Source organism: Myotis brandtii, unplaced genomic scaffold (genome assembly GCF_000412655.1).
Source record: "Myotis brandtii unplaced genomic scaffold, ASM41265v1 scaffold314, whole genome shotgun sequence".
Classification (NCBI taxonomy): domain Eukaryota; kingdom Metazoa; phylum Chordata; class Mammalia; order Chiroptera; family Vespertilionidae; genus Myotis; species Myotis brandtii.
In genome coordinates, this window is record NW_005362033.1 from 340,129 (window position 1) to 359,529 (window position 19,401).

At 49.3% G+C, this 19,401-nt stretch overlaps 1 protein-coding gene across 1 annotated transcript in view; it reads right to left on the reverse strand.

The window, feature by feature from the left end:
* The window catches only part of TNFRSF13B (tumor necrosis factor receptor superfamily, member 13B), a 56,529-nt gene that overhangs the window by 11,247 nt on the left and 25,881 nt on the right, over positions 1-19,401 (reverse strand). Inside the window, exon 4 of the mRNA XM_014542800.1 lies at positions 5-56. Within this exon, the coding sequence (XP_014398286.1) occupies positions 5-56 (52 nt within the window). The remainder of the gene's footprint in view (positions 1-4; positions 57-19,401) is intronic.

Consider the following 19,401-nt stretch of genomic DNA (forward strand, 5'->3'; position numbering starts at 1 on the left):
CAGCTCCCTGTAGACCAGGGCCCGCTGGTCGGCGCTCAGCCGCAGCCCTGGGGGCGCTGCAAGACAGTGGGCGACCCTGAGTTCAGGGGGTTCCCTGCCAGGACCCTTCTCCGAAGTGTCCCCCTTTGAGACCAGCAGCCCTGCCCTACAGTCTTTCTTTTTCCTCATTAGGGTCAAGCGAGCCTTACGAAAACCTCTGGGAGGCAGAGCCCCAGCTGCCGCCTCTGGGCCTCTCTGGCTCCCGAGGCCCCGCAGGACACCCACCCTCTACCCCCGCCTGGCCTTCTTCCAGGACCTCAGCGCAGGACCTGAAGCGGCCCTGTGCCTCTCCACTTGCCATGAGGAGGCAGCGTGGGGCGGAGCCCAGGTGGACAGATGAATGATGGACAGATGACTGGATGACAGTCTAGGAAGGCTGTCTGTCTGTCCCCACCTGGGCCTCTTCGGGGAGAAGCCTGGGGGGGGGGGGGGGGAAAAAAAAAGCCTGGACAGCAGGTCTAGGCCAGGAGGGCCTGGGAAGGGGCGCTGGTCACTGCCTCTCAGGGCCTGGAGTCTGGTTTGGGTGCCACAGGAAGACCCAGTCCAGGGCCAGAGCCTCCCCTTGAAATGTCTCTGCATCCCAAGCTCTTCTGGGGCCTGGAAGTGGGGAGCCCCTGAGGCCCCCCCGCAGGACAGACGAGCCTGAGTCAGTTTAATGTGTAAGTAACAGACTCGTCCTGGGGACAGCCCACCCAGCCTGGTGCCTGCGGGCACTTCCTGCAGCATCTGCCTTCATCCTCCTGCTCCCAGGAGGACTCGCCACCCCCTTTAACGCCAGATGGAGTCCACACGCCATCGGTTCCCTGTAAAGGGGCACACCGCAGGCTTGTAGGACAGCCATGAAGTTGTGCAGGGACCACACAGCTCCAGCAAATGTCCTCACTAGCGGTCAGTGCCCGCCCCAGGTCCTGGCAATGACTGCTCTGCCCGAGCTTGGGCCCTGACCAGGAATTGAACCAGTGACCTCCTGGATCCTGGGCCACCCTGGCCGGGCAACTTTTTTTTTTTAATCTCTGTCCCTGTGTCCTTGCACGTTCAGACATTTTCTATGAATAGAATCACAGACTACAGGTGACCTGTTTGTCTGGCTTCTTTCACTTGGCATGTTTTTGAGGCTCATCTATGTAGGTGGGTCAGGTTTTCACTCCTTTTCATGGTTGGATAACACTTCATGTGATGGGCATGCCACATGTTGCTTACCCGTTCATTCATTGATGAACCTTTGGGTTGTTTCTACCTGTTGTCACGATGAATAGTGCTGCTATGGACATTTGTGTGCAAGGTTTTGTGTGGATGTATGCTTTCAACTTCCTTCGGAGTACATACCTAGGAGTGGAATTGCTGAGTCATAGTTAACTCTGTTTAACTTGTTAAAAAATATTTATTGATTTCAGAGAGAAAGGGAGAGGGATAGAGAGATAGAAACATCAATGATGAGAGAGAAACATTGATCGGCTGCCTCCTGCACACGCCCCCATGGGGATCGAGCCTGCAATCCAGGCATGTGCCCTGACTAGGAATTGAACCAGTGATCTCCTGATTCATGGGCTGATGCTCAACCACTGAGCCACGCTGGCCGAGCAACTTTTTTTTTTTTTTTTTAATCCTCACCTGAGGATATTTTTTCCACTGCTTTTTAGAGAGAATAAAAGGGAGAAGTGGGAGAGAGGGAGAAACACTTATGTGAGAGACACATCGATTGGTTGCCTCCCACATGACCTGGACCAGGGTAGGGATCTAACCTGCAACTCAGGCACCTGCTCTGACCAGGAATCGAACCTGAGACCTTTCAGTGTGTGGGACAATGCTCTAACCACTGAACACACTGGCCAGGGCTCTCTGTTTAATTTTTTAAGGAACTGCCAGACTGTTTTCCACAGTAGCTGCACCATTTTACACTCCATTTTGCTTGTGACAAAAGTTGCACGGTTTCCAATCACAGAGCTGCAACCAGGAGCAGGTCTGACGGAGCCCTGGCCGGTGCACTGAGCTGGCCACACAGGGCAGTGAGCTGGGCACTGCCCTCCTGCGGACACAGCTCCTTGGTGTTGGGAGTTTTATAGAGTGACCGAGTAGGCAGGCGTGACCTTGACGTTCACAGAGGGGAACCAAGCTTGAGGTGGGATGATGGGTCACACCTCCGCCCTCGGACCTTTGCTCCCCAGGCCCAGAGCTCAGAGAGGCCCTGGGGAGGGGAAGCAAAGACCCCAGGGCATGCGCACTGGTGATCTGGATCTAAGCCTGAGGCGCTGCGAGGAGAGGGGCCCAGGGAAGTCCATAGGGCACAGGGCAGGGCAAGGGGACACCACATTCCCACTCCCGGGTCTCTCCATCTGTTACCTCCTACTTGCTTCTGGAATAAAATGAAGACATTGTTCTGACTGGACTGCAGGGGAGACATTGTTCTGGCTGCCCCTCTCCAGATGGCTGCAAAGTACAAATGCACTGCCATGTCAGTCAAGGAGAAACTGCAGTAAACATGGGAGCGTTCACATGTTTTCAGCAAGATTTCCAACATCTAGACCAATTCTCACACTATGGCAGTGGGTGCTCAATCAGAGAGCCAAAATAAAAAACAATTAAAAAACAGCAGGACAGCTTAAGGGAGCTGTGGGACAATGTGAAACGTAACAATATTCAAATAGCAGGTGTACCAGAAGAGGCAGAAAGGGAGAAAGGAATAGAGAAAGTGTTAGAAGGAATAATGGCAGAAACTTCTCTAACCGGGTAAAGGAAAAAGTCACACAAGTTTAGGAGGCACAGAGAATCTCAAACAAGAACCCAAACAGACCCATACCCAGACACAGCACAATTAAAATGCCAAAAATTAAAGACAAAGAAAGGATCTTTTCTAAAAATATATATTTTTTTATTGATTTCAGAGAGAAAGGGAGAGGGAGAGAGATATAGAAGCATCAATGATGAGAGAGAATCATGGACCAGCTGCCTTCTGCACCTCCCTCCCCCCAATGGAGTCTGAGCCCACAACCTGGGCATGTACCCTTGACCGGAATTGAACCTGGGACTCTTCAGTTTGCAGGCCGGCACTCTATGCATTGAGCTAAACCAGCTAGGGCCAAAGAGAGAATCTTAAAGGCAGCAAGAGAAAAGCAAACTGTTACCTACAAAGGAGCTCCCATAAGGCTGACACCTGATTACTCATCAGAAACTCTACAGGCCAGAAGGGAATGGCATGAAGTACTCAAGGTAATGGAAAGCAAGGATCTGAGACCAAGATTATTATATCCAGCAAGGCTAACATTCTAAATAGATGGTGAAATAAAGAGCTTCCCAGACAAAAAGAGGCTCAAGGAGTTCATCACCACCAAGCCAGCATTATAAGAAATGCTAAAGGGACTGTTGTAATGAGAAGAAATAGAGAGAGAAACCTAGGCATACAGAATTAAAATGGCAATAAATAAGTACCTATCAATAATAACCCTAAATACAAATGGATTAAAGGCCCCAATCAAAAGACATGATTGGATAAAAAAACATGACCCATCTATATGCTGTCTATAAGAGACCCAAGTCAGAACAAAAGATACACACAGCATGAGAGTGAAGGGTTGGAAAAAAATATTCCATGCAAGTGAGAAAGAAAAAAAAGCTGGAGTAGCAATTCTCATATTCAACAAAAAAGACTTCAAAATGAAGGCCGTCACAATAGACAACAAAGGTCACTACATATTACTAAAGGGATCAATCCAACATGAGAATATAACCCTGGTAAACATGTATGCACCCGATATAGAAGCACCTCAATGTACAAAAAACAAACAAACAAACTAACAAACAAATACCCTTCTATAGGACTTTAACGGAGAGATCAACAACAATACAGTCATAGTAGGGAACTCTAAAACCCCCCTGACTTCACTGGATAGATCTTCCAGACAAAAACTTAACAAGGAAACAGAGACTCTAAAGGACACACTGGATCAGATGGATTTAATTGACTTTTATAGAACATTTCACCCCAAAGCTGCAGAATATACATTCTTCTCACATGCACATGCATCATTCACAAAGATAGACCACATGTTAGGACACAAAACAAGTCTCTACAAGTTCAAGAAGATTGAAATCATATAAATCAGCTTCTCAGATCACAGTGGAATGAAATTAGAAATCAACTACAGTAAAAACACCCCAAAACATTCAAACACATGGAAGCTAAGTAGCATGTTATTAACAATGAATGGGCTACCAATGAGATCAAGAAAGAAATAAAAAAATTCCTAGAAACAAATGAAAATGAACACACAACAACCCAAAATTCTGGGACACAACAAAAGCAGTCCTGAGAGGGAAGGTCATAGCAGGCCTACCTCAAAAAACAAGACAAATCAGCAATAAACTATTTAACCCTACAACTTAAAGAACTTGAAAGAGAAAAACAAGAAAAGCCCAGAGTAGTAGAAGGAAGTAAATAATAAAGATTAGAGCAGAAATAATGACATAGAAACTAAAGACAATACACACACACACACAAAAAAACAATGAAACCAAGAGCTGTTTTTTTAAAAAGGATAAACAAGATTGATGAACCACGCCGTAACCAGTTTGGCTCAGTAGATAGAGCGTTGGCCTGTGGACTGAAAGGTCCCAGGTTCGATTCCAGTCAAGGGCATGTACCTTGGTTGCGGGCACATCCCCAGTAGGAGGTGTGCAGGAGGCGGCTGATCGATGTTTCTCTCTCATCGATGTTTCTAACTCTCTATCTCTCTCCTTTCCTCTCTGTAAAAAATCAATAAAATATATATATTTTTAAAAAAGATTGATGAACTGTTAGCCAGAATCCTCAAGAAACAAAGAGAGAGGACACAAATAAATAAAATCAGAAATGAAAGTGAAGTAACCACTGACACCACAAAAATACAAAGTACTGTAAGAAAATACAATGAACAACTATATGCCAACAAGCTGGACAATGTGAATGACATGGAAAAATTCGTAGAAAATTACAATCTCTAAAAACTGAATCAGGAAGAATCAGAAAACCTGAATAGGCCAATAACAACTGATGAAATAGAAGCTGTACTAAAAAAATCTTCCAGCAAACAAAAGCCACAGTTCAGACGGTTTCACAGCGGAGTTTTACCAAACATTCAAAGAAGAACTAACACCTATACCCTTCAAACTATTCAAAAAATATCCAAAAGGAAGGAACACTTCTAAGCTCTTTTTATGAGGCGGGCATTAACCTAATTCCAAAACCAGATAAAGACACTACAAAGAAAAAGAATTACAGGCCATCCCTGATGAACATAGATGCTAAAATCCTCAACAAAATATTGGCAAAATGGATCCACCACTTTATTAAGAAGATCATACACCATGACCAAGTGGGATTTATTTCAGGAATGCAAGGCTGGTATGACATTCCCAAATCAATAAGCGTGATACATAACATAAACTGAAAGACAAAATCATAATCATCATTGGATGCAGAAAAAGCATTCAGCAAAATCCAACACCCATTTTTGATAAAAACTCTCAGCAAAGTGGGAATAGAGGGAGCATATCTCAACATGATAAAGGCCGTATATGACAAACCTACAGCGAACATCATACTCAAGGGGCAAATCTAAAACCATTTCCCATAAGAACAGGAACAAGACAGGGATGTCTGCTTTCACAACTCCTGTTCGACACAGTACTGTAAGTCCTAGCCACAGTGATCAGACAAGAAGAAGAAATAAAAGGCATCCAAATTGGAAAGGAGGAAGTACAACACTCATTTTCACAGATGACACGATATTATACGTAGAAAACTCTAAAGACTCTACCAAAAAACTATTAGATTTAATAAATGAATTTGGCAATGTAGTAGGATACAAAATCAACTCTCAGAAATTGATGGCTTTTTATACACCAACAAGAGGCCCACCGTGCGAAATCATGTGGCCCTGCCCACCCGCATGCGCCTCGCTGCACACGCAGCCTCCTGGTGACTGGTCTTTGGTCATTACAGCATTAGGGCCACTGGGTTTTTATTAATATAGATAATGAATTCTCAGAAAGAGAATCTAAACAAACAATCCCATTTACCATTCCAACAAAAAAATTAAGATACTTAGGAATAAACTTAACCAAGGAGGTAAAAGACTTTTACTCGGAAAACTACAGGACATTCAAAAAAGAGCTAGAAGAAGATATAAACAAGTGGAAGAATCTTCCATGTTCATGGATTGGTAGCATCAACACCATTAAAATGTCCATACTACCCAAGGCAGTCTACAGATTCAATGCAATTCCTATTAAAATACTAACAGCATATTTCACAAATCTAGAACAAATACTCCAAAAATTTATATGGGACCAAAAAGGACCCCAAATAGCTGCAGCAATACTGAGAAAGAACAAAGTTAGAGGAATCACAATGCCAGGTATCAAGTTATAATACAAAGCCACCGTAATCAAAACAGCCTGGTACTGGCACAAGAACAGGCGTACATATCAATGGAACAGAACAGAGACCCCAGAAATCGACCCACGCCATTACGCTCAATTAATATTTGACAAAGGAGGCAAGAGAATATAGTGAAATCAAGACAGTTTCTTCAATAAATGGTGTTGGGAAAATTGAACAGATACATGCAAAAAAAATGAAACTAGACCACCAACTAACACCATACACAAGATTAAACTCAAAATGGATAAAATACCTACATGTAAGTCGGTAAACCATGAAAATCCTATAAGAAAACATAGACAGCAAAATCTCAGACATCTCTCATAGTAGTATGTTTATGGATACATCTCCTAGGGCAGTGATGGCGAACCTATGACACGCGTGTCAGAGGTGACACGCGAACTCATTTTTTTGGTTGATTTTTCTTTGTTAAATGGCATTTAAATATATAAAATAAATATCAAAAATATAAGTCTTTGTTTTACTATGGTTGCAAATATCAAAAAATTTCTATATGTGACACAGCACCAGAGTTAAGTTAGGGTTTTTCAAAATGCTGACACGCCGAGCTCAAAAGGTTCGCCATCACGGTGCTGTCCTCTCCTCTGTTTTTACTCTTTTTACTTATGCTCTCCCCTCTGTCTGAAGTGCCATGTCCCCTGCATGTCACCAGACTGACTCTTGCTCCTTTAAAAAGACTCAGCTCAGCCCCTACCCTCATTCCATCCCATCCCAGGCTAGGAGACTTCCCTGGAATCCCGAGTCCCTGCCTGAGTCACCGTCCCAGTACTTAACCCTTTGACTGGACTTGGTGATTTCTCCCACTACCAGGGGTGGGCAAACTTTTTGACTCGAGGGCCACAATGGGTTCTTAAACTGGACCGGAGGGCCGGAACAAAAGCAAGGGAACCCTCGTGCACTGCTGGTGGGAATGCAGACTGGTGTGGCCATTATGGAAAACAGTATGGAGTTCCCTCAAAAAATTAAATATGGAACTGCCATTTGACCCAAGGATTCCACTTTTAGGAATATATCCTAAGAGACCCGAAACATCAATCAGAAAGAATGTATGCACCCCTGTGTTCATAGCAGCACAATTTACAGTAGCTAAGATCTGGAAACAGCCAAGTGACCATCAACAGATGAGTGGATAAAAATGCACATTTACACCATGGAATACTACAGAGCAGTAAAAAAGAAGGATCTCTTACCCTTCAAGACAGCATGGAGGGACCTGGAAAGTATCATGCTAAGTCCGTGGTTGGCAAACTGCGGCTCGCAAGCCACCTGCGGCTCTTTGGCCCCTTGCGTGTGGCTCTCCCTAAGCCTGAGGAGCACCTCATTAAGTTAATAACCATGCACCTGCCTGTATGGTTTAAGTGTAAAAAAAACGATCTCACTCATGTGAAATCTAAGGAACAAAATAAACTGCTGAGCGGAGCGGATCCGGAGACATGGAAGCAGGGAGCAGAGTGGGGATCTCGGAGGGAAGGCGGGTTAGTGGGAAGAGATCAACCAAAGACCTTGTATGCATAGGGTGGTGAAGGCCTGGGTAGGGGCTCGGGGAGGGGCTGGAGGGGTCAATGGGAAGAAAAAGGGCTATATGTAATACTTTCAACAATAAATAATTATTAAAAAAGAAAGCAGACCTTGGGAACTCGTGTAGTTGTTATGCGCAGCTGTTAGATTTTTCTCCCCCCGCCCTTTAACTTCATATAGTGCTGGTTGGAGAGGGTGCTCAGGGCTGCTTTTCCCAGGTACCCCGCCTGTTGCTCCCTGGATCTCCAGCATCCAAATAATAAAATGCGCCAGAGACCAGCCTCGTCTCTACCTGTGTGACTCTGGTAGCGACGGGCAGCAGGACTCTGTCGTGTCTGGGGTCACATCCACTACCGCTCAAGTTGAATGCAGCTCTGGACAGTTCACTCCAGGCCTCATAAGCCTCTCTCTCCTCAGGTGCTTGGCATCCCTGAGGAACCCATGTGAGTGTCCGAGGGCGGGATGTTCTGGCCAGGCGCCAAGCGTCCCACACCCCACAGCCCCGCTAGCAGGGTCTGTCCTCGGAGAAGGAGCCGGTTGGGGTGGCGGCTGGGCTCCTGGCTGTGGGGCATTCTGCTCCTCCCCAGAGAAGACTCTAGCGCAGCGGTTCTCAACCTGTGGGTCACGACCCCTTTGGCGGTCGAATGACCCTTTCACAGGGGTCGCCTAAGACCATCCTGCATATCAGATATTTACATTACGATTCATAACAGTAGCAACATTACAGTTATGAAGTAGCAATGAAAACAATTTTATGGTTGGGTCACAACATGAGGAACTGTATTTAAAGGGCCAGAAGGTTGAGAACCACTGCTCTAGGGCATGGCACGCGGACGACATACCTTATCCTGGACTCGCCATCTCCCCCTCCACTGGGGCTCTACATGTACTCGGGGTATTTGCTCTAATGTTTGCACTTGAGGGGGGAGGGGTTTCTGCAGTCAATGTGAGCCTCACTGTGGGGGCCTCCAAATGTGGACTTTCTCACAGGGTCCTTCCCAGTCTCCTCCGTATGTGTGTGTGTGTGTGTGTGTGTGTGTGTGTGTGTGTGTGTGTGAGAGAGAGAGAGAGAGAGAGAGAGCTGCCTGACATAATTCTTGGAGGCAAGTTCAGGAACAGGGGGTGGGGAGGAGGAGACTGTTTCTAGAACACCCATCCCCCACTCACCTGACTGCCCATTGGCGGCCTGGGGTTCCCAAGTCCCGTTCTTTCTGGTGTTACCGCTCCTGAGATGAACCCCCTGGAAGCCGCACTCACAGCTGCGGACGGTGCCTCCGCAGACTCAATCGCGGGCCCTGTGCCAGCCCCTCCCCTGGTCCTGGGTCAGGCCCGTGGGCTTCCTGGGCCCCAGGTCCCGCCCCAGCTCTTGCCCCTCCCCTCCACAGCCTACCTTCCCCAGAGTGGCCTCCTTTCCTTCACCTCCACTCAGGGGCCCTCTCTGGCTTCTGAGCCCAGTGTTTCATCAGGCGGGTCTCCCTGACAGCTGGGTCCAGGGACCTCACTTCAGTCCAGGGAGGCGGAGGGGTGTGTCCTGCCCCCTCTGTGACTTCACACACCCAGGTCGGGGCGAGGGCACAGTGAAGGGAGGCCAGAGAGACAACAGTTCACACCCTGAGATCAACACGCAAAAAGGCAACCATAGGACCACAGCTCCAGCTCCCAAATGGAAGGAGACTTTGAGCAATTCCTAGGACCAGGCCTCATTGTCTGGGACCTTGCGATGCTGGTCCCGGGCTTTCATGGATGTGCCCCCAGCAAGAAAACAGCCGTTTCCACTTGCACAAACGACCTGCAAACCGTTCACCTTGGTGGTGGTGGTTAGGTCTGGTCAAACAATCAAATCGATACCCCCACCCTGGGAAACTGACCTTCAGATCATTTCATAACTGACATGCCTTGTTGCTTAGGCCACATTCCACTTGCCAGTAACTTTCCCCTCCGGACCTGCCCAGGATCCAGACCTGCCCAATTCTCCGGCCTTGTTCACCCCGCCCCGCCCCCGCCCCCAGAGCAGGATGCCACATCGCATCTCAGTGCTCGCCTGCTGGCTGGCCCTGCTGACTACCCCCCCCCCCCCCCACACCAGCTCCTCTGCACCCGCCTCGCTCAGTCCCACCCTGCACTGTCCCAGCGGGGTTGGCCAGGCGCCCTGAGCTGCTTGGAGAACAGTGGGCCGGAATGGCCCTGCCCCACATTCTTATCAGGTGGAAATTGGTTAAAATGGACCCAAGTGCATTAAAGGACTGAGAGAAGATGAAGCTAAATGTGGAAGAAGAGAGAAAGGCCTGGCTTGCTGGCCTCAGGGATGGTGAGATAGGGGATCCCTGCTTGTGCAGTGGAGGAACCCACAGCCCTGCCCATTCCTCTGGTCAGGGGCCACCTCCACCTGGAGGCCTGGAAATGGCCCTTTATAGGGTCCCCTGACCTCCTTGTGGCCAGAGCTATTGGGCATTTGGGCCTTCTCTGTGGTGGGACCGACTCCTTCAGAGACCTTCCTTCTTGTTGGTTGCCATGGACACACAGACCTCAGGCTCTGCTCCTCCAGCGTCTCGGTGACCCTCTACTAACCGCTGGATGCAGACCCCCACGTAGGGTTCCCACCTCAGAGCTTTCTCTCCTCACACCTCCTGGGGCCCTGGGTCCCCTTTCCTATTCCTGTGGCCACACTGCCACCTTCTAGGCCAGTGAAGTCCAGCTTCTCCAGGTGAGATGCGCCCCGAGCTCCGACCCCAGGGCAGTCCTGGCGCCCCAGGCTGCAGCCTGTCCCTTGGGGCCAGGGCATCTCCCTGCAGCCCAGTTCAGGCCCCTTGTCCCCAGCTGCTCCGTCTCCCCAGGGTAGCAGACCGGGCCCTGTGGCATCGGGCAGCTGCCCCTCCCAGGGCCTCTTCAGCGGCCCCTGGAAGCTTGCCGCTCCACTCAGTCCTCTGGGCTGCCCCCTACTGGGAATCACGCTGGGAATCGAGCCCGCAACCTGCACATAAGAACTGACTGGGAATTGAACTGTGACTTCCTGTTTCATAGGTTGACACTCAACCTCTGAGCCACACCGGCCAGGCCTATTTATTTATTTTTTAATCTTTATTATTGAGAATAAAACAGATGTCCCTCTCCCCCGCCCCATTGCCCCCCCTCCACCTGGTTCCTGCCCTGCCCCAGGCTTTTGCCACCCTATTGTCTGTGTCCATAGATAATGCATAGACACACATAAGATCTTTAATCTCTTCCAGCCCCACACCCACGTTCCCTCTGAGAATCGTTAGTCTGTTCCATTTCCATGCCTCTGATTCTATTTTATTCACCAGTTTATTCTGTTTATTAGATTTCTTATTTGTTTATTTTGATTTTTAGATTCAATTGTTGATAAGTAAGTATTTATTGGCATTTTATTGTTCATGTTTTTTACCTTTTTCTTCTTCTTCCTCTTCTTAAAGAATACCCTTCAACATTTCATGTAACACTGGTTTGGTGGTGATGAACTCCTTTAGCATTGTCTTGTTTGTGAAGCTCTTTATCTGATCTTTAATCTAAATGATAGCTTTGCTGAGTAGAGTAATCATGGTTGTAGGTCCTTGCTATTCATCACTTTGAATATTTCTTGCCACTTCTTCTGGCCTGCAAAGTTTCTGTTGAGAAATCAGCCAACAGTCATATGAGCGCTCCCTTGTAGGTAACTCACTGCTTTTCTCTTGCTGCTTTTAGGATTCTCTCTTTAACTCTTGGCATTTTAATTATGATGTGTCTTGGTGTCGGCCTCTTTGGGTTCCTTCTGTTTGGGACTCTCTGAGCTTCCTGGACTTGTAAATTTATTTCTCTCACCTGGTAGAGAAAGTTTTCTGTCATTATTTCTTCAAATAGGTTTTCAATATCTTGCTCTCTCTTCTCCTCTGGCACCCCCATAATGTGAATGCTGGTATGCTTGAAGTTGTCCAAGACACTCCTTACACGATCTTCATATTTTTGGATTATTTTTTCTCTTTTGATTGGGTGTTTTTTGCTTTCTTGTATTTCAAATCATTGATTTGATTCTTAGGACCCTCTACTCTACTGTTGAATTCCTGTATATTATTCTTTATTTCAGTTAGTGTATGCTTAATTTCTGACTGGTCCTTTTCAATTTTTTTTTGGCATTCTCACTAAGATCCTTGAAAGTCTCACTAAGTCCCTTGAAGGTCTCAAGAAGATCCTTGAGCAACCTTATAACCGTGGTTTTGAACTCTATATCCAGTAGTTTGCTTTCTTCCATTTGTGACATGTTTCTTTGTCTCTGCATTTTGGTTGCTTCCTTGTGTTTGTTTCTATGTATCAGGTAGAGCTGCTATGTCTCCTGGATTGGTAGAGTGGCCTTGTGTAGTAGGGCCCAGTGGCTCAGCCTCCCCAGTCACCTGAGCTGGGCACTCTAGGTGTGGTCCTTTGTGAGCTGGTGCATAGTCTTGTAGTTGAGCCTTGATTGTTGTTGGTGTCACTGGGAGTTGACCTCCAGGCCAATTGGCTGTGAGGACCAGCTGTGACTACAGTGGATGAACTGCTGTGCAGGAGACACCCCTATGGAGCAGGACTTGCTTCAGTGGGGCTTTGGTGCTCACTGAGTCTGCCCCTTGAGTGTGTTGCTTGTGGATGTGTAGGGTTGTAATCTAGTATGGTATGAAGCTGTCCACCGGGTGCACTGGCTCTGGGGCCTCCTGGGAGGTGCAAAGTCAGCCACCACCTGGGGCCACCCAACAGGAGCTACAGAGCAAACTGCAGATTCCTTCCATTTGTATTGGGTTTGGAAGTACCCATGGAAGGGCCATCTGTGAAGCAAGGCGGGCTGGTGTTAGTGCTGGGTCTTGGGCCTTTTATTGATAGGTTTGGGGCACCCTGACCCAGGTGCTGCTTGTTTGAGAGATTTTAGGAAAGTCTGAAGCCTGAGCAAGGACAGACCATTCATATGTAAAAGCCACTGCACACAGGGGGGATGGGGCTGCAAATTGGTTGGGGTGGGGTCTCAGGGAATCACCAGAGTGGAGCAAACAGAAATGGCTGCCAGTCAGCCCTGAGGCTGGGAGGTCCCAGCACAGGAACAATGACCCCTGTGAGAACCTCCGCCTGGGAGAAAGCCTCCCCAAGTTCCTGCCCCAATGGCAGACAATCTAATTTCTCCCCATATGTGTCTGGGTCCCCCAAGCCTCGCCCTGGCACTGGAGCTCAGAGGAAGCAAGACCTTGCAGGTTCAGTTCATGTGCCGGGCCTTTAAGAGGAGCAGCTGAGTCTCCAGCAGCCTCTATGTCACTGAGCCCCAATCCCTGCTGGTTTTTACAGCCAGTAGTTATGGGGCCTTCTCTTCCCTGCCATGGGGCCCTGGGCTGGGGTCTGGTGTGGGGCTGGGACCCCTTGCTCATCATGGGCGGCCTCCGCAGAGACCATCTCCCTCCTGATTAAAAACACACCACTGGTGGGTGTCGGACCAGCCCGTTCTGCGCCTCTGCCCCTCCTGCCAGGCTCAGCGTGCCTCCTTCTTCTCTAGCTGTGGGACTCCCATCAGCCAGCCTGCAGGTGGTTCTGGATGACGGCTGTTCTGTATTTTAGTTGTGATTTTGAGGTGGTTGTGGGAGGTGGCGAGTCAGGTGCTTTCTTAAGTCATTTTCAGACGAGCTTGGCAGCCTTCCCTGCTCTCCCTGCCGAAAGCCTCGTCTTGGGTCACGAGGCTTTCTACGCCCTCTTGGCCAGTGTGTGGCAGCACCAGTCTCGGTACCAAAATGCCCCCAGTTGGGTGGAGGTCCCTCCCACCTTTGCAGAGTGGCCACCAAACCCCCAGCTTGGGACTCGCTGCTGCAGGGCTCAGTCTCATTCTCGTCGGACCTCCAGCTCCAGCACCAAGCTCCTCGCAGCCCCCGGGCTCAGTTTACCCCTCACGGCATTTGCACAGCCTGTTCCCTCTGCCTGGAACACTCTTCCTCCTCCTTGTCTCAAACACATGTTCCTTTTAAGCGAGCAGTTACTACACGCTGGGTGGGCTCTTGCTGATCTGGTGGACTGATCACTCTGGTGCTCTTCACGGCCCTATAAAGTCATATGATCTCAGTGTCAGAACCAAGGCTCAGAGAGGTTAACTGGCTCTGGATCACACAGGAACTGAGGATGGAAGCGGGTCTGGCTCTAAAGCTACACCATCATCCACGTCTGCCTTCATGCCCCTCCTCAGCTAGCTTTCCTGGGGTGCAATGGGGGGCAAGAAAGGCAAGCTGGGCTCTATTGCCACCACGGACTGAAGTTAATTTATCATTTGCATGAGTTTTGTCCATTTTCTGTCTGTCCTCTCAGACTGTGACTTCTGTGGGTCAGGAACAGGTTCTGCCTTGCTCCTGCTGATCCCCCTGCACATCCAACCCTCCACAGGTATGAACCAAATGAAGGAACGAATGACAGTCTGAGAGGATGCACGAGAGAACTGAAGTGGGGTCCAATGGGGGCCTGTCGGGGGGAGGCGGGAGTGGAGTGGCAGGATTTGGGGGGCCCACGAGTGCGATGGGGTAGATCAGCTCCACCAGTGCGTGCAGCCTGGTCACATAGCACCCGCAGCTCCTGCCCTCTGTCAGGGCCAGGCCTGGTCTCGCCCCTGGGCATGTGGTCCCAGTATTTCTTGTTTACAATCTACACCCACCCTAGCCCCTGTCCTGCCAGCACCCACAGGAGTCAGAGAAGAGAGCCAAACAGACCTGAACCCCCGGCTTCTGGAGAGACAGAGAGCAGGGCGGGCACAGCAAGACAGCGGGCACCGAGGCGGGGGACGGGGGGTCCTGTTACCCGTCACCATGCCGTGTACGGTGTGAGTGGAACAGCTAATGGGGTTTGAACAAACCTCCAACCTCGGTCATGGCCATGCTGACCTAGCTGTCTCCCCAGCTTTTCCTCACAAACCCCATCTCCTCATCCCGGGGGACTTCCTGTCTGATTCTCAGCAAGTAGCTCTACATTTTGAGACTCAGTTTCTTGAGCTGTAAAGTGGGTAGGATTGGTCCAAATGGGAACCTATTGCATCAGAGGTGGGGAGAGTTCCAGTTTGGCTGGAAGAATCAAATATGTCACCAACTGCAGGGCAGGCATCCAGGTCACCAGACACGAGGAGCAGGTGTGGGCCCTGCCTTTGCGTCATCACCCGCTCCGAATCCACGCCCTCGGCCGTTCCGCTCGCGAGAAAGGCTGTGCTGGACTAAAACCCACAGCAGCCTCACCGTGGCCGGAAATTGTGCGCCTCTTCTTCCCCCCAGACGCGGCATCTGCTTGCCTCTTCTTGAATCCGGCCAGCTTTGCCACTCGAGCATCAGAACGCAGAGCAATGATGTCGTGCATGTTCCCAGCCCAGGCATCAAGGCCTTGTATTTTCTACCTCTTACGCTCCTGCCAGCGGGACATGCTTCGCCGGCACGCTGGTCCCCAGAGGAGGGGGACATCCTGACCAGAACCGCCTTTCACTGAGCGGCTGGCTACAGCGGGCCCCAGCACCCCCAGGTCACGAGGAATAACAAGCCGGTGGTGGTGCTGTTTGTTATGTGGCACCAGCTCAGGAACAAGAGAAAAGGAAAGAGTAAGAGATAACACTTTAGCCAAGTACAGCTTGGAGCTGGGCCCCCTCCATCCTCAGGGCACACAAGGCACTGGGGCCTGGCCTCAGGGAAATGATGTCACCACGAGGAACGCACAGCAAAGGAGAGCGAGCGGCCAGCGGGCACCCCGGGAGTGCCAGGCCTGTTGTTTCTCCACTGTCCAGCCCCGAGCAGTGTAAACGCCAAGTGTGGATGGGCCCGGGGAAGCCCCGCCCACTGCCTGGCGCCACAGAGTCGCATGAACCAGGGGGCTTTCTGGAGGGTAACCAGATCTTTTCAATGCCCGGCACCGGGAGCTGCCCACTTCAGGGAACACGTCTCATCGTGTCCAAAGTGGCCAAGCCCAACACAAGCGTTTACAGAACACTTCTCCTTCTCTCCCTCCGCAAGTCTCCGTTGCCTGGGAATGGGATTAGAGATCTCGTCACAGGTAGCTCTGCCGACCACTTGCTGCCCTGTGTTTAAGAACTCGGTCGCCACCCATTTCTCTCAACAACCCCTGATCCACATGGCAGAGGAGGTAATCATTGTCCTCGCCCCTCCCACGACCACATCAAAATCACAACTAAATTGTAGACCCACCATCGAGGTCCACCTGGAAACTAGCTGGACTGAGGCTAGAAAGCGGCCGTGATGAGGCTGCGGGGAGGAGTGGAGACGTGGAGCAGGCAGCTCCCACACCCACCAGGCAGCAATGAGCCGCCGGAGGCCACCCCAGCCTCCACCTGGCTCCCTTGCCTGAGGCACCAGCGGAGGCTCCATAAAATCTGGCCATGAAAACTAGCGAAATTGTGTGCAAGTGACAGGAGGGCTGCTGGCATCTCAGGCGTTCCTCCTGATGGGCCCTCCCACATACTTGCTCGCTCACAAACTCACTTGCTCTGGGCTCCAGTGCCAAGGCAGCATCTTGAAAAGTGCCAGGGTCATACGGGGAGAAATGAAATTGCCTCCTTCAGGGTGAGGGCGGGGGAGCAGGGCCAGGGGAGCTCCCTGTGGGATGGAAGTGCTGGCAGGTGCCTTTCCTCTCTGTTGAGCCCTCTCTCGACCCAGCCCGCAGGCACAGGCAGGCACCAAGTCTTTGCCCTCCGTTAACATAGCTCACATGATATGCCCCACTCTGGCACTTCCCTGAGACCCTGCCCCACCTACCTTTGGCTTTTCCGCATGTGTGGCTGCCTCAGCTTATGCTGAGGACATTCCTAAAGCCTTTCCAAGGCGCACAAACCTTGAGAAGCAGCAGCTGGCCTGAGCGAGCCTCGCGCCTCTTGTTCAGTGGCCCTAAGGCCGGCACAAGCAGCAGCCCGTCTCACCTCGCAACGCAGCTCCCATCTGGGGCCCAAGCCCGGCGCACGTGGTGGCCAATCCTGGCCTGGAACACAGCTTCAATTACGTGGCCACATTCCTGGCACAAGTGGCAGCTGGCCTCAGTGCCCACCAGAGGGTGCCCGCTTCAGTTCACAGAGTAGACTCTCAAGTTCCTCCTAGCCAGCACAAGTGCAACCAATCGCAGACCACTTTGTAGCTCCCACCAGGTAGCTCCAAGCCAGGCATCTGGCCTTGGTCTGCACTGGAGCCCCTTCTAAGAGGCTCCAGAATCAACATGCCCAGTGGCTGGCTTCAGACCTCACCAGAGCCCCATCTAACCAGTTCCGCAAATGACACGCCTGAAGGGTGGCTCGCCTGGCACCAGAGTTCTCTATAGCAAATCCCATTCCCCGGGGCTAGCCCCACACAACAGCTCCTCTGCAGGTCACGGCCAGTCTTCATAGTCTGTCAGCCGAGAGTCAGTTCCACCCAAGGACGTGCCAATAGCCATCAAGGCCCAACCTCAACAGGAGGGCACCCCCCTACTAGAAACATCCATGAGCTCCTAGCCTAGGTGACGAGGGAGGTGCCCCTGGGACCCATGGGGCCCCTCCTGCATAAGGCCACCCGACAAGACTGGGAGATGCAGCAAATCTGTCTAATCTGTAGAAACAGACACAGGGAGGCAGCCAAAATAGGAGACAAAGACACATGTCCCAAAGGAAAGAACAGGAGAAATCTTCAGAAAAAGAACTAACCAACACAGAGTCAAGCAGTCTAGCAAATGCAGAGTTCGAAACACTGATTATAAAGATGCTCAGTAAAGAACTTAGGGGAAGACTAGATGTACTCAGTGAGAACTACAACAAAGAAATAGTAAATAAAAAAGGATATAGAGCCCTAGCTGGTTTGGCTCAGTGATAGAGCATCAGCCTGCAGACTGAAGGGTCCTGGGCTCAATTCCAGTCAAGTGCATATGCCTGGGTTGTGGGCTCGATCCCCAGTGGGGGGTGTGCAGGAGGCAGCCAATCAATGATCCTCTCTCATCATTGATGTTTCTATCTCTCTCTCCCTCCCTCTCTGAAATCAATAAAAATATATTTTTTTAAAAAGGACATAGAAACCATAAAGAAGAACCAGCCAGAGTGAAGAATACAATAACTGAAATGAAGAATACATTAGATAAAACCAGTAGCAGATTAGATGAAGCAGAGGATCAAATCAGTAATTTGGAAGACAAGGTAGCAGAAAACGCCTAATTAGAACAGCAAAAAGAGAAAAGAATAAAAAAAATGAGTGTAAGGAACTCTGGGACAACATCAAGTGTATCATAGGGATAGCAAAGGAGAAGAGAGAGAGCAAAGAATTGAAAACCTATTTTAATACATAATGACTGAAAACTTTCCTATTCTGACCAAGGAAATAGACAAACAAGTCCAGGAAGCACAGAGGATTCTAAATAAGATGACTCCAAAGAGGCCTATAAAAAGACACATCATAATTAAAATGCCAAAAGTTAAAGACAAAAAGAGAATCTTAAAAAGAGCAAAAGGAAAGCACTTAGTTACCTACAAGAGAGCACCCACCCATAAGACTGTCAGTTGATTTTTCAACAGAAACTTTGCAGGCCAGAAGGTATTAGCATAAAACATCACAGTGATGAAAAGCAAGGACCTACGACCAAGATTACTCTATCCAGCAATGCTATCATTTAAAATTGAAGGAGGGATAAAGAGCTTCCCAGACAAGAAGAAGTTAAAGGAGTTCATCACCACCAAGCCAGTATTACATGAAATGTTAAAGGGACTTCTAGAAGAAGGAGGAGGAGAAGGAAGAGGAGGGGGAGAGGAAGGGGAAGGAAAGAACAAGAAGAAAAAATATAAATAATGAAATGGCAATAACTACATACTTACTAGTAATTACTTTAGCCTTGACCAGTGTTTCTCAGTGTTTAGAGCATCAGCTTGCACACCAAAGAGTCACGGGTTCAATTCCCAGTCAAGGGCATGTACCTGGGTTACGGGTTCGCTCCCCATCCTCAGTTGGGGTATATGTGGGAGGCAACCAGTCAATGTGCCTCTCTCACATTGATGTTTCCCTCTCTCTCTCTGAAAAAGCAATGGGAAAAATATCCTCAGGTGAGGATTAACAACGAAAAAATAATTACTTTAAATGTAAATGGTTAAATGCTCCAATCAAAAGACATAGAGTGGCCCTGGCTGGTGTGGCTCAGTTGGTTGGGCATCATCTCATGCACCAAAAGGTTGCTGGTTCACTTCCCGGTCAGGGCACATACCTAGGTTGTGGGTTTGATCCCCAGTAGGGAGCATGCAGGAGGCACCTGATCAATGTTTCTCTCTCACGTTGATGTTTCTCTCTTTCTCTTTCCCTTCCTCTCTCTCTAAAAATCAATTTAAAATAAACAAAACATATTCTTGAATGAGGATTTTTTAAAAAGACATAGGGTGGATGAATGGATAAGAAAACAAGACCCATACATATGCTACCTACAAGAGA